Below are 15,715 nucleotides of genomic sequence, written 5' to 3'. Positions count from 1 at the left end.
GTATAGTTCGTCGATTACGCGATGTGTCCGTGTCTACGTATAAATTACAATTATTGAACAGATTCCATTCAAAAAGGGTGTAATTTTGAAATTATTTTCAACTAGCTGATTTTACCCGGCCTTGCTCGGGTTCACATAAAATATAAATCGAAATGAGTCGTTTGACTTTTTGAAATTTTGAAAGCTTTTTGTTCATCATTATAACAAATTGGACTAATTGAATAACTAATAGTTTTAGGTTTGCTAATAGATGCCCCCTTTTTGTATTACGTCACGTTTTCATTCACAAAAATCGAAACCCCTCTCCCCCCCTAACGCGAGACATCATTTATGGACGGCCCCTTAATGTTAGATGATGAATGATGATTTAAGGTGTAGGAGTTTTACAAACGAAAACGAATGTAAGATCGGATTCATTTAACTAAAGTTTATAAGATGTTTTAGTAATAGCCGGAGAATAATGGTCCATTTGCACAGAAGAAGGAATTAGGAGGCACTCACTCGTAAACAAACTAGAAGCTTGTTGAAGGACTGGTTTTTGATTATGGTGACCCAAGCAGAAAATTTCGACTGCTACAAAAGTAAATTTCAATCGTAATAATTATTATTCGTTAGAGTTTAAAATTGAGCAAATTCAGTCAATCAACGAACAGGCAGAAGTTTTCCCTAGAAAATGGCTGATGAAGATGTATTGGAAAGCATTAAAAACATAAGTGTGATAATAATAGCTTCAAGAAAAAAATTTGAAGAAAGATCGCACTGGTCAAGTGTTTCCTGGTCATATCCTACCACCCATTTCCCAAAATAAAATTATTTGCTAGGATGCAGTGGTGACCTTGGTCCTAAAACACAACATTATTCATTGACTACTAGGACGTGGCCGGCGCCGTTATTGATGATCAAAGAGAGACTATAAGTTTTGTGCAATGATAATGAGCTGCTTTTTCCAAGCTTCATTCTTTTGACCTTTGCGAAAAACTTATCATCAACTGAAAATTAAAGAAAACAAAATCAAATATCGTAGTCACCGTGGTTGAGAAAAATCACATTCGGGTGACGATTTTAGGTGAGGATTGTCGGTATGGATTCAGGTACCAACAAGGCAAATATTTCGGTAAAAAATAGGTCAGAATTTGGTGTACACTTATTTTTTTTTTTTTTTTTTATACGGGATTTTCATCCTTTGGGATGATTCATCCCTAGTGTACACTTATTTTCGGGAGTCACTGCATATCTTGTTCGCTGTCCAACTATTCAAGCAATGTTTAGTCAAATTTTTTGATTAAGTACCTACATATTTCAATTTTTTTTACCTTAAAATCTAGTAAATGCATAGCAAATTCGTGGACAATCATAAAAGCAGAACCTTGTAGAAATGTGTCATCCCTTAAGAAACAACTCCAGTCAGGGGCAGACAAAAGCTCTCGACTTCTTCCGGGCCAGGCACAAACGGAAACATTTTTTTCCCCCGGAAGGAAACGCACATGTTCATGTCTTTCGGGAATTAGCTGGATTTGACGGCCTGAATCCAAAGAGGCAAGGACATGACTCTTACTGTATCCAGGAGCCCTGTGCTCGGGTCGAGGATCCAATTCGCGAAATTATTCCAAAAATGTCCTTTTCCTGTTTCCGACGCCGGGGCCGATCATCAGCATCATCATCGTCACACCAACCATTTTGACCCGCACGGTCTCTTCAAGTGGCCGTTTTCCCAAGCACTTATTTGATTTGCATCCGAAAGCGAAGCGAAGAATCCGTCCCGGTTTCTGTCAGTAGTGGCCAGCTTCTGAGGGCTTTTGCCAGCAACGGACGGCGAACGGAAGGATGTCGTATGAGAAAAGTCGACGGACGCGAATTTGACACCCACCGGGCGAAGGAATTTCTGCAAGGTGACACATTTGTTACCATCAACAAATCGTTGTCATCATTCTTGGGACCGGAGCAGGAACTTTTCCCGGAACCGGCTAGGCTCGAAGCGTGTGAATGTATACGTAAAAGCGTCGTGGCCTTTGGATGAAAGCATAAAGGCCCCTTGGAGGAGATCGCAAAAAAAGATGGAAATTCACCCAACGTCAACGTGTCGTCCTGTCAAAAACATCCCAATCTAGTGGGCAGAACCGCACTTTGAATACAATCTTGAAGAGCTTCCGGCCATTTTCGATAGGGACATTACTTATTGCACAATGTAGGTACAGGAGAAAGGCGATCTCGCCCTAAATGATTGTTTTACGACTTCAAATAGTTTTAGGATGTTTTTCCTTCCTCAATTTTATTAAATCTTGCAAATGGTTTGCAATTTTTGGTTTATTAACCTATTTGCCTAATTTAATGAAATTGTAGACATTCAACCAAAATATTAATGAGTAAAAAAATAAAAACTCAAAAACAGAGTAAATTATGAATTATCAAGGAGGCTACACTTTATCTCAGCAGAAGCTTATAAAAACGAAACGGGGCACAACTACAGCAAAACATTTAAATTTATTTCAATATCTTTCTTAATTTCCGGACCTATAACTTCAGGATAAAATGTGATATAAATTTAAATTTTTGATTGTTCATAAGGGATGACTATTTTTTTATATTTGTCGAGTCGGATTTCTAAATTATGTTCTTAACGCCTCCTTGTGGCGAACACTGAAAACCAAAACCAAACATTTTTTTTATTTTAACTGTAAATTTTTAAATTCGGCAGCATGTGTAAGAGCAAGTTCACTGGTGTTGGGAAAAGCGGTAGAAATTTTATCACATTTTGAAAATTTTGTCATGCTAAAACATTTTCAAGATCTGTGGCCTTCAAGTTTTTTAACAACACGTGTTGTGGTTTCGCATGCTGTGATGCAAAAATTGCAATATTTATATCACATACGGCTGAAATAGAAACAGTGCTGTAAAAAGTATTATGCATGCAGAAAAAATCCAAAATATGAGCGCTAATAATCACAGCAGCTTTGCCTTCTAGCGACACGTCGTATACGTCGCGACGTTGAAAATAATAGCGACGCAGCGCGAGTTTCCTAGGGGACTTGAAGCATGTGATTGATGGCCTAAGGAAAATTACAGTAAACAACATAAACCATGTTCGAGTACTACATCGAAATCGCCTACTGGACTGAAAAAAGAAAAACTAACCTGCGAATGACAGGAATATCGCTAGTAAAAAAATTTTGCTAGTCCTACTGTCGCTATTCGGGTTGGTGCTATACACATAATACAATGCCCAAAGATCTTGAAAACATTTTTGCATGGTAAAATTTTCAAAATGTCAAAATTTCTACCACTTTTTTCCAACAACAGTGAACGTGCTCTTACACATGCTGCCGAATTTAAAAATTTACGGTTAAAATTAAGAAAATATTTGGTTTTGGTTTTCAGTGTTTGCCACCAGGTGGCGTACATTCGATTTTTCATTAAACATACTGTGAAAGTCTGTCACAGCTTGCATGCAACATACTGTTTATGTCACGTTGCATAACTTGGTCGTTCTTTATGTTATCAGCAAGAAACATACTATTAATATCGATTCAGGAAGTATTTCATTCTAATTCATAGCATAGAAACCTTATTTAATAGAATCCTACAACTTGCAAAGATATGAATACTATTATATCTTGAACTTCATCTCTGAAAAACCAACCCTCGATCATCAACGGCACCCCAAATTCAAAATCCCTGGCACCCGAAGAGGAACCAAAACAAAACTTTTCCAAAAAGGCAGCGTCGGAACTTACCGGTACTAAATAGCTAAATTCTGCTTCGGCAACCACTAAATCACTCGAATTTCACCACTACCCAATTGCCACAATCCACCGGAAACCGAACAATCACTCGGACGCGAACTTCCGCACCGATAACAGGGATATTTTACGCGAAATTCCAGAACGACGCCAAAACACCTGTTGACATCACTTTTGCCTCGACCGAACGTAGTAGGGCTTGAAATTGTCGAAATTGTATGAAATGTGCTGTAGAGGAACGACGAAAAAAATACGCACACGACGACGACGGCGACAAGGTTCCTCGCATCTGGCTGGCATCGATGTAGTCGTCGAGCAAACGAAACGTCAAACGACGACGACTACATCGACGTCGCAACGCTAGTGCTTGAGGGCGTGTTGATTTGTGGTTTTTTGTCGTTTTTGTCATTTTCATCGTTTTTGTCCTCTTAGTAATTTTTGTCATTTCTTTCTTTTTTGAGATTTTTTTTTTATTTTTGTCATATTTTTTTTCAATTTTTATCATTTTTGTTATGTATTGTAAATTTTTTCATTTCTGTCTTTTTTGTCATTTTTGTGATTTTTATCATTTTTGACACTTTTGTCATTTTTTTTCATATTTGTCATTTCTGTAGTGTCGTTTTTGTCCTCTTTGTAGTTTTTTATGAAATTTCAGATTCAAGTAAAAGTCGGTTTATGAAATTTCATATTCAAGTAATAAAAAGCAATCCTCTTTTCTTCCCAGCGAAGATACCAAAATCATACATACTTTTTCGAATATAAAATGCTCCGCATTTTTCGGCTGTGTCCCACTTTTCATGCCAATGCAGAAAATGTCATGCCAATTTTCTTATAATGTTTAGAATTAAACCAAAATTTTAGGGCAGTTTTAAACATATATTATTTACTTCAAAAATCAAAAGAAAAGTTAATCTATGGAGCCTTAAGTGTAAAATTGAACGCATTTTCGCATGATGCTCTCCATCAAAGTCTTTACAGTGTCATTCGGTACCAGTTTCTCAGTTTTTTTTTTCCATTTTCTCAACATGTCCTTCTCGTCTTCGACTGTCTTCTTGTTTTTCCGAAATTCCTAGCTCATTATTGCCCTGTACTGCTCAACCGGGCGCAGCTCCGGACAGTTTTCCGGGTTCATGTCCCTTAGAACAAAATGAACAGAATTGTTCCATACCACTCCAGGACACTGTGAGAATAGAGGCATGATGCCAAATCTGGCCAATATAGCGGAGCTTTGTCGCGCCGGCAAGCTTCATCGATCTCGCCATTTACTGTGCCCTTTGTCACGAAAAGCTCACTCCTCAGTCCGCAAGAGCAGATGGCCTGCCAAACGAGATATTTGGAGGCGAACTTCGACATTTTCTTCTTCTTAAATTTGTCGTCCACATCGAACTTGCTCTTGCCGGTGAAAAACTTCAACTCCGGAATGGGCTTAAAATCGGCTTTAATATACGTTTCGTCGTCCATTACACAGCAGCCATATTTTGACAGGATCTTCTCGTAGAGCTTCCGTGCCCTAGTTTTAACCTTCAATTGTTGCCGCTCATCGCGGTTTGGGAAGTTCTGTACCTTGTCCAGTCCAGCTCTGTTCTTTGAATTGTGGACGTAGCTCTGCGACATGCCGATTTTTTTTTAGCAAAATCACGGCTTGAGACGATGGGATTTGCATGAATCATCCATCTCTAAAAATTGCTCATTATTCTAAACACAATTCCTTTTTAATATTCAAATTTAGTTCGAGTCAAACAGCAACTTCCTAATCTAAAATTTTTCGGATAGCTTTAGTACGGGAAAGAATTGCCATTGAGATGGCCAAAATGATGGATTCATTACAATTTGCCTTGAGTAAACCGCCTTTTCGAATTCTGAACGAAGCTGACAAACAAAATTACATCTGAAAACACTGCGCCTGTACGTTAGTATTAGTGTTGGCTGTTCATTCAGCAGCCTGATAGAAATCGATCGAAGTCAATTGGAAAAACAGCTGATCAGCTGTCAATCCATTTCAATTGATTTCGATTGAGTTCTGTTGAACACACCTAATTTCGTGTTCACGCTTTAGCAAGCCCAGTCTAACCCACTGCAAGTGACCGTTTGACTCAATCATGTTAAAATATATCATTTGGTGTTTTGAATTTTTTTAAAAAATACACTCAATTTTATTAACGTGAGATGTGAAACATGACTTTTCAATTCTCACATTTAACTTCTCATTTCACGTGTAACTTCTCACGCCTCATTTTTCATTTCTATCTTCTCATTTCTTACTTATCACTTCTCACGTCTCACTTTTGACTTCTCAGTTCTCATTCCTCACGTCTCACTTTTAACTTCTCACGCCTCATGTTTCGCGTCTCAATGATAATAAATATAACTGATAACCAGGCCTATCGATTAAATCAAAATCAACATTCAAAATTAACATCGACACTTCCTGCTGAAATGCTTCCAATTCTTCGTTTTCTTCTCGCACGAGGCGCCCGTTTCTATCGACGAAACCATCGCCGCCGGTCTTATTTATATTATTTTTATTGTTATTATTATTCATTTTTTCTTCCTCCATCGTCAACGCATATGAACGACGGAAGGGAAGATCCACTGTTGCCGCTAGGCTAGGCTGTCGTCGTGATGTCGCTAAAGCACCGCGTCACCACCGTCGTGTCGCCCAATGCCGTTGCCTTCTTGTTTTGCCGTCGTTCGTCGTCGTCGTGTTGATCTTTGTCGTCCGGACGCTGAGTTGTACAATTTCGATTCCGATGCCGCAGTGTGTGGCAATAACCAGTTTCTTTTTTTTATAATTACTAAGGATGTCTTCTTTGTGTTTAACTATCGTAGGAGATCGGTTTTGTAAATTGAATTGAGATAATATTCCTTCTTGTCTTTCTCAACTTCATTAACGTTTAATTGTACCATAATTAAGGTTCAAATTTAATATTTTAATTTATTAGAAATGCTTCGATCACTGTTGAATTGATCAATTTATGTTTGACGTCATCAATTAATGTGTATACATAAGATGTTTAGATTATTGAATGCAAACATGTATTCGTTTTCTCGATAATTCAACAAAAACGCATGAATGTCATAAATGCCCAAAGATAATTTTTACTCTGTAAGAAAGGCTCCAATTCTCTGTCAAGTGTTTTATTTCGGGTTTTCTATATTTGTATTTGATAATTATTGAACCAATTAAAAGAAGCAATATTAAAGTTCGAATAGCTAAAAAGGCAGGATATGAGCCATACTTTACTGCAAGTATTTTTGATAGTTTTCTTAAATATCTAAACAATACGCGATTATGAATTTTGAAGAAATATTTGATTCACTTCTGTTCTTGAGGAGAACTCGCTCCTTTTTCCGGAGACGCTGATTCAGATGAACCGTGTGCGTCCTGCGTGGCAGGTAGGGTTGGCCCTTCGAATATTGCAGGATCTTGGACATCCGGCAAATCATCCAGGAGCTCATCCAAGTGCTTGGTATAAATTGCCTTCCCGAAAGTTAGGATTAATGCTGTACATTTTACACAAAGTGGAATTTTTTCGACATTCTAAGGTGTGGGAAAGACGGTAAAAAAAATCATTCAATTAGTTTCGAGACATAGCATGAAAGTTTGTTCGAAGAAATCCTTGGAATATCGATTTTGAAATACTTACCGATTTTGGTCGGAGCTGCAATACGGCGTGGTACATTTGTGCTTTCAGCCATCTCGTAGCCGAATTAATGCGGCAATGCCGGCAATTTTGATTGCGAAGATCTGAATTTGATGCTTCCATGATAAAATTTTCAGCTTTCGGGAAAACTGTTAAATTCATAAATTCTTACACGATTGTTGAAATATACCTATTTGGCGTAACCACTAAAAAGAGTAAATATTTATAACCAGAGTGCATCCAGCTACGGGTGGATGCATATTGAGGAAAAGTAGGCAAGGGGTACCAAAAGTTTCTCATTGGTGGAGGGGGGAGACGGAGCGCTTTTTGACAGCCAATTGTTCGCCTACCATGCCTTCGATTACGATTGTCTGTCACAAGATGGACGATTTCGTGCATTGGTATAACAACACAGGTTTCAGGAGTGGTATAAGTTATTGACATATATTGAATAATATGTAAATGTGATGTATGTATTGATAAGATATTAAATCCTATTTGCCGCTGGAAGTGTTCGTGATATAATGCTGGTAGTTTCACAAAATTTTCGGAAAAATAACCTCAGAAACGACCGTGTTTGTCGACCGGGTATTTTTCCCTACTCAAATGTGCGTGAGAAATGTCAAAAAAACAACTGTTTTTAGCATAATTCTGGACTGGACTAGAAATAAAAGCGACCATGTTTTTAGAGTTTTCTCCCCATCTTAATCCGTACACGAGAGCAAGTGCGCGTGAGAAATGTCAACTTAAATATCTTTTATTCGAAAAAAAAAATTGTTTAAAAACTGCACTGAATTTGGAATATTTCAAAAGGTATGTTTCAAATCCATTACTCTTTGCTTCCGAAATCTTTTCACCTTTGACATTCAACCAAATTCTTTGATTCAAAGTTATGTTAAAACCATATTTCGAAAGTAATTAGTTTACTAAATGAATCCATTCTTCAAGAAACTATAATTTTGAAAAAGGGTCATTTTAATGTTCCTTAACCGATGCCCAGTAAATAAGAAATAATTTCACTGTAACTAAACTTATATATCGATTTCAATGCTTTTCCACACCACCAAAACGAATTTTGAATGGTAAAAGAACAGTACTATCTTGATGCAAACGAAAGTCATTTTTATTTTCTTGTCGTTTTATGGAATGTCAAATATCGTATGTCTGTGTGAGTGAATTCATTTAATGTTTTGATTTTGATGTGACGAATTCACGTTTGTTTTATTTTACCCATGGATAAAATCAATTACACGTGCGATATTCAAAAAATGGTTCGAAATTTAACCAAAAAAATAATAATGAACAAATAACTTAACAACAGAACAGGAAAAGCTAAGCTAAGAATAAACAGACTCTGATAATTGAGATTGTTTATCAAGAATCATCATTATCACAGAAAATCATTATGTCAACCAACGCACTTGGTTAGATATTGTACTAAATTTGATGGAAAATGCATCATCTCGAAGCCAAAAATATTTTTTCCACAACTGCCTCTTCCAGTGGGCAGTAAAAGGGCTAGTTTGATATCCAAGTTTAGTTAGATATTTTGAAAAGAAGACATTTTTCAAATTGTGACTAAATTTTTCATAGAAAAGGAAGTTTTAGGATTTATTGGAGGAAAAAGTAAATAAAAATCTGACACCGGTTTTTTTTTTGTTGTAGATGGTGACTTAATAGTTTATTTCGTTGATGCGATTTTCATTAAGCTTCTTCTGTTAACAAAACATTGCTTTACAAATTTTGTAAATATCACGTCTACTTTTCTTTTATTCAGTTTTTGCAAACCTCTATAAATGCGGCAATTCGGCTAGGTGAAGGGTTTTGAGAAACTCTAACTGAAACAGATTGTTCAACAAAATTTTTGTAAAAATCTCGTCCATTCATTGATTGATTTAACAGTTCTAAACAGTAATATAATTTAAAGCCACATTCAATATACTGTAGTTTTGCAATATACAATCAGTGGAATATTTATACGATGTCATATGTCGTTTTCACAACAAGTCCTAGATCGTTTTATAACTGTTTACAAATAATTGGGTTTGTCACAATATTTTTCTACTCGGGAAACTTGAACTTACCCTTGACGGAGGTTTCGGGGTTAACGAAGTCTTGCAGTTGAAAGTTATCTTTACAAATGAAGCCAAAGATGTCATAAAATGGTTATTTTTCAACCACAACGCTATAAGGAAGTGGAGCAGAAAATCTCAAGTTTTCAGTCAATTTTCATTTCTGTCGAAGTCGATGTATTTTTTATAAGCTTTATGGTTGAATTCTAACCACATTTGGTGAATCATTCAAAAAAGGTTCTTTAGTGGTTTTCGAAATATATCGTGTTATTTTTTTTCTATCAAAAGTAGTTAATCAAAAACTACCGTGTTCTTCTCTAGATGTAAAAAACAAATAGCACAGTGCAAATGTGTGTGTGTGTGATATATCGAGATTTTTCTTTTTGTGTATGTTGCCGTTAGTTTCACGATAACCCGTAGATAGCGCTGTGGAACAAGCGCCAAAATCAGCCTTCAGTGGTCAGTCTGGGTATCTGGTGTCTGCGATTAAACCCAGATTTATTATTCATTATCCAATATTCACTAAAACTTCTTCATATAAAGAATTTAGTTAGCTGCTTTTATTTTCAGTGTACCTTTGCTTTTGCTAGTGAACGTTTGCTGGCGCTGCATATCGAACAGCTAAGTCGTTTCGGTCGCTCATATTGCTCGAATAACAATAGAAATGAGTTCCAACTGTTCTATTGTGTTATACAAATTGTTAAAGGCTAAAATTTAGTTTGTGGGGGGTAAAATCGCGTTTGTTTCGCCTTGGTCGTTTTCGACGCCTTAAAATTTGAATTCATCATCACACTTCAATTGTAATGGCGTCGCATTATAATTTTTTTTTTTGGGAATTTAAACCAATCGAATTATTCATCTCCGGGCGTCGCATTTTGGTCAATTTTGCGATCACAGCAAGTCTTGTACTATTTTTATTCTTATTCTTACTGGTATTATCGTCGATGCTGTTTTCGTCGCCATCGCGATGACCAGGCACCGTCACGTTGTTTTTGTCGCCGTCGCGCTGCCATCGTCGTTGTTGTATCGACGTCGCTTCGGCACTTCACAACATTGCATGCAAGGCGCAACAAGCATGGCGTAATACATGGTCATGTGACTTGGATGTCTGCAACGTTACTTCAGGGATGTCGCGAGGAATCCAGAAACGTGACATGATGTTGATCGAAAATAAAAATAAGGTGGATCATGAAGTTAACTTCAAATCTTATGAATAGGAACCATAAACGGAAATATTTTTTTATAATTTCTTCATCTGAAACGGACCTTGAGGCTTCAAGGAGCCAAATTCGTTTTGCATGTTTACAATTGTATGGTCATCAATTTTTTAAGAGAAGAGGAAATAGTTAGGGAACTATGAAAATAAAAAGAATTATAGATGAAGATAAAATACAATTAAAAGAATGAATGAAAAAAAAACAAACGAAAATTTATAACACCAAATAAGAAAGAATTAACAGGCACGCCCGATAAAATGTCTTAGCCCATGCCAAACACAAACAAATCGTTTGCTAAATTAGGAAGATTCATGATTCAGGATGAAGTGTGGTAAGTATATGTTGATTAACAGAGTGAATATTGAAGATTTTCTAAAGGTGCTTGAATTTAAATTACATTTCTTCAGTTCAGCGACGCCAAAATCATTTGAAACCAGTCCTTAAATTTTTAAAACATGAAACACTATTTCGATCGACCGTGACGAGCTATGGAAAATCATGGACGAGAACGGCTTTTCCGGGAAGCTGATCAGACTGATCAAGGCGACGATGGATGGAACGCAGTGCTGTGTGCGGATCTCGGGTGAATTGTCGAGTTCATTCGAATCACGCAGGGGGCTTCGACAAGGTGATGGTCTATCCTGCATGATGTTCAACGTGGCGCTAGAAGGTGTTATTCGACGAGCGGTGGGCGAAATGCGGGGCACGATTTTCAACAGATCCAGTCAACTTATCTGCTTTGCCGATGACATTGATATAGTCGGCAGATCATCTGCGGCGGTGGAGGAGATCTATCGCAAACTGAAACGCGAAGCAGGAAGGATTGGGTTGATGATTAATACGTCCAAGACGAAGTACATGCTGGCCTGCGGATCCGAGACCGACCGAACCCGCTTGTCCAGCAATAACAAGGTCACGATCGACGGCGACGAGCTGGAGATAGTCGAAGACTTTGTCTATCTCGGCTCACTGGTGACCGCAGACAATGACACCAGCCGTGAGATCCGGAGGCCTGCCTACTATGGACTCCACAAGCAACTGCGGTCGAGAAGACTTAGCCCTCGCACGAAGTGTAACCTGTATATGACGCTCATTAGACCGGTTACTCTCTACGGACACGAGACATGGATATTGCTCGAGGAGGACCTGCGTAAACTCGGGGTATTCGAGCGACGAGTGTTAAGAACCATCTTTGGCGGCGTACAGGAGAACGGAGTGTGGAGGCGAAGGATGAACCACGAGCTCGCGCGACTCTACGGCGAACCCAGTATCCAGAAGGTGGTGAAAGCTGGCCGGATACGCTGGGCGGGACATGTTGCGAGAATGCCGGACTACTGTCCTGCAAAACAGATGTTCTCTACGACTCCGGTAGGAACAAGACGAGCGGGGGCGCAGCGAGCGAGGTGGTTAGACCAAGTGGAGCGTGATCTGGCGAACGTGGGGTGCCCGAGGAATTGGAGAACGGTTGCCATGGACCGAGTGAATTTTAGGAATTATGTTCGTCAAGTTATGTCGTGAGATGGAATACTATGTAAATAAATAAATAACTAATTCGAATTTTCAACATAAGTTTCAAACAAACTATATCTTTTAAAAACATTTAAATGGACACATTTTCTCATGAATAAACAAACTCGCCGTTTGATTGCAATATTTTCCTGCAATTGCCACATCTAGATCATTGGGAAATAGTAGATTTTCTTTTTGTTTTTTTTTCACTTATCACGGATTTTTAACAATTTAATATAATTTGAATCGGATTTCAAACGAGTGCACTGATTTTAACTGGTTTGTATATTGTGTTATTTTTTTGTTCCGTTATTAGATAGCTGCATATTATCACTGCTGTCGCACATTGAGAGAGAGAGAGAGAGATGTCGAAACGTGTCTTGTGTTTTATCCTGTCAGGTTTAGCATTTCTTTATTTTGAGTTTAGGGTTGAAGTGGTCCTTTCAGTTCCATGGATTGATTGGGGGAACACGCTTTCTCTGAAGAATCGGGGCTGTCAGAGTTGGGGCTTTTATCTGAAACCTGTTACAAAATGATATAAAAGATATTGATTTTTTGTAAAAAAAAAGAACATTTTAAATAGCTCACATGTAAACTAGAGGACAGAAGCTTTTCGATCGATTCCACATCCAATTCCTCATCCAGGGCGGAAATTTTCTTTAGAGCAGCCGACACGATACTTAGGTCCCCTCGGAGTTCGCTAACAAGGGCGGTAATTTTCTTGGCATTGCTCAGAACGTCCACAGTCTGTGTATAAGGATTATAGCGAACACCAAACGGTCGTTGAATATTTTCAGCGAAAGCTCTGTAATAAAAATTGAAATAATTTTCAAATTTAAGTATATCGAATATCATTGCAGATACCTCATTTTTTCTTTGGCTTCTTCGAAGGAATCGGTGTAGTAGTAAGCGTTCTGGTAGGATGTGATGATGCACTCCTCTTGGCAGGTGATATCGGGATCGAACCTTTTGATCTTATCCGGAGTCGTAATGGCATGTTTGAGTTCGGCAACCGAGGATAGCAGCCCCGCTCCAAATACCTTGAAGCTTCCGTCCTGTTGCCGGCATAGTCCAAACTCCACCGTGAAGAAGTATAACTGGAATGATTTAAAACAAATATAGAAGTACTCACACTTTTAGTAGCTTCGTACATAGCCCTTTTTAAGAATAAATAAAAATACAACGAACTACATTAAACGCTTAGTGACCCCCCCCTTAGTGATATTATAACAATTTTAACAAGTTCCAAATTTCAAACAAAAACTTGAGTTTGGATCAAGGTTGCAAGTATCAGGTTGGAACCGCAAAACTTAAATAAATTAATTTTACTTTCGAAAATTTAATTTATTTTCATTAATGGTTAAAATCTTGGAATTTACTCGATAGTGTGGTAGATTTGTCTTATTTGATTTGAATATAAAATAAAACTTTAAAATAAACATAAGGCTTTCTTATAAAACTTTTTTTTTGTTCAAATCAAAAAAGCTCAATTGAACAGATTTTAGAGCAAATTCAACCATTGATGAATTTTGTATGTTACTCATGGATTCGTTATATAAATCCAGTTTACCATTTTACAGATTTCCGAATGTACCTATATTCAAAATTTTCTATGAATACATAAAACTTTTAGTGTAAAAAAACTTAAAAATGCTTAAGTAAAAAGTGATAAGAAATGTACCTTTAAAATTTTTTTTTGATTCGTGCATTTTTGGAGCAAATGTATCATAGAAAAAAACTGGTCACCAAAACCCCCCCCCCCCTCCCCCATGAGGCCGTTCTTCCTACGGCCCTGACTGTTATCACTGTTAAGGATCCCATTTTTAATTCTCGTGTTTTACTTATATAACTCGTTTGATGATAAATTTTAAATTCAACCCGATCCCTCAACCTGCTTGATTGTCCATTTTATAATTTCCAAAGTTGTCTTTTCATTACACTTTTCAATCTTAAAGTATCCTCATTGTGCAACTTAGACTAGCACTTGAGATCACCCACCAAGCCACACTTAACCAGATGACGGACGCGGTGGCCCGCCTGACAGGCTGCTGCGTTGAGACTGGCCCGTTGCTTCGGGAGAATGTGTCTATACACCTGCACGTCCGTTCATGACCCACACATCTCCCTTCCTCTCAGATGAAAAACAATTTCAACATGTATTGTTTCTACGAAATTGTGTTTAATCATTTAAACATGTTGAAAGTAAATTTCTCTACTATAGCCAATTTGCATCGCTATCCAAACGTAGGAGGCAGTACGATAGAAGAGATGATCTTAAGGATTTAAATATCATAACGCATTTACTCAATTCTGCCAGTGAAAACCAGTTGGCGCTGCGCTTCATACAGTTTGGCTGCGAACTTCGCTCTCCCACTGAAGAGAATACCGACGGACAGGTCCTCATGATTGCACCCACACATATCTGTGGCTTATTGATACGCATATGATCTGGGCCTGGGCCCTGGCAATGTTACATCACAGTCCACACAAGGGCATCATGTTCCACCACATTCTCTCTTTTCTCGTACGGCCATTAAACAACGCCCCGGTGCGTCTCTCCGAGAAATGTTTTCGGAAGCCAAACAAGGTCTTTTCAGCGTGTGCAAACGTAATAGTAACGTTCTCGCTCTTTGAGAGTTAAGCTCCTGTTTGTGACAGGAATGTAATGGTTTGACAACCAGCGTTGCCGTATTAAGCGTATTTTCAAACATTTACGTTCCATCAATGTTGAGGATCTCAAAACAGAAGTTATTCGATTTTTTCCTAATTTTGTTCTTACTTGCACAAAGTGCTCGCATATTATTTCGACGTGTGCTGTCATATATAGTATATGCAACGAAAATCAATATTTTAAGCATTTTCTTAAACCATAATTCAATACAGTGGATAGTGAACAGTTGATGATCTCAATATGAATCAGCATCTATCTTGTTTTTCAAACGGTCGTTCCATTTGATTTTGGTTGAAGAAAAAATAAGTCAAACAGTTTGAGTATTCTTGAAATCTTTACTTTAAAGATAAATCTATGCTTTTGACAACCACGACTGCAACGCGAGTTTTGTCTCACCCGCTCCAATTCTAATTGGGAGAAATCTCACGCATACACGTCACCAGACACACATTTCGTACGTATGGCAGCCCCGTACGGCTCTTTCACATAGCTTATTTTTCCCAAACCCAGTTGTGCACCAGGCTTGCCAGATGGTTTTTTTTCAATATCTTCCAAGTCATAATTTATGTCTATTATCACCAACTTGCATGTACCTTATTAAAACATCTGCTAAATAATGATCTAACAGTAGAGAAACTCTCACAACGCACGGTAAATCATCAATGCAGGCATAAAAAACTAATTGGAAATCGTTAACATGCGATGAATATCTTATCAGAGATTTCCTTGGGTTTTCAATAGCAGTTTAATTCAAATCTTCTTTTCAAGCTCTATTAGCTACCTTTTTCCCACTTTACTGTTAATTAAGTTGTATTTCAATGTTTTCCTTTATAAACTGTTATTTCTCTAAGTTGCTGATACCTAA

The 15,715-nt window shown here is 37.7% G+C and overlaps 3 protein-coding genes across 4 annotated transcripts in view; all 3 read right to left on the bottom strand.

The window, feature by feature from the left end:
- LOC129755993 (broad-complex core protein isoforms 1/2/3/4/5-like) overlaps window positions 1-4,009 on the bottom strand; it is a 115,763-nt gene extending 111,754 nt beyond the window's left edge. Inside the window, exon 1 of the mRNA XM_055752740.1 lies at window positions 3,732-4,009. The gene's annotated coding sequence lies outside the window, so the exon portion shown is untranslated. The remainder of the gene's footprint in view (window positions 1-3,731) is intronic.
- A 2,871-nt stretch (window positions 4,010-6,880) lies between these two features.
- LOC129751503 (uncharacterized) lies at window positions 6,881-7,538 on the bottom strand. The gene is made up of 2 exons (XM_055747039.1): window positions 7,385-7,538; window positions 6,881-7,278 (listed from the first exon to the last, which is right to left on the bottom strand). Exons 1-2 carry the CDS (start codon window positions 7,502-7,504, stop codon window positions 7,054-7,056), a joined length of 345 nt encoding a protein of 114 aa, XP_055603014.1. The 5' UTR covers window positions 7,505-7,538; the 3' UTR covers window positions 6,881-7,053.
- Window positions 7,539-12,311: 4,773 nt separating this feature from the next.
- The window catches only part of LOC129756679 (tryptophan 5-hydroxylase 1), a 32,368-nt gene continuing 28,964 nt past the window's right edge, over window positions 12,312-15,715 (bottom strand). The window contains exons 7-9 of one of the 2 annotated variants that reach the window (XM_055753618.1): window positions 13,044-13,276; window positions 12,768-12,984; window positions 12,312-12,701 (exon numbers count right to left, since the gene is read on the bottom strand). In XM_055753618.1, coding sequence (XP_055609593.1) covers window positions 12,603-12,701; window positions 12,768-12,984; window positions 13,044-13,276 — 549 coding nt within the window. In that variant the 3' untranslated portion in view covers window positions 12,312-12,602. The remainder of the gene's footprint in view (window positions 12,702-12,767; window positions 12,985-13,043; window positions 13,277-15,715) is intronic. The other variant, XM_055753619.1, reaches the window with a different exon arrangement.

Source organism: Uranotaenia lowii, chromosome 3 (genome assembly GCF_029784155.1).
Source record: "Uranotaenia lowii strain MFRU-FL chromosome 3, ASM2978415v1, whole genome shotgun sequence".
In the NCBI taxonomy this organism is placed as follows: domain Eukaryota; kingdom Metazoa; phylum Arthropoda; class Insecta; order Diptera; family Culicidae; genus Uranotaenia; species Uranotaenia lowii.
This window is presented reverse-complemented; position numbering and strand designations above follow the sequence as displayed.

Bases quoted from the DNA above. Each gene is read 5' to 3' on its own strand.
- LOC129751503 (XM_055747039.1), bottom strand. From the start codon at position 7,504: ATGGAAGCATCAAATTCAGATCTTCGCAATCAAAATTGCCGGCATTGC. The intron at 7,279-7,384 runs GTAAGTATTTCA...CCCACACCTTAG, and splicing joins TGCAGCTCCGACCAAAATCG to AATGTCGAAAAAATTCCACT.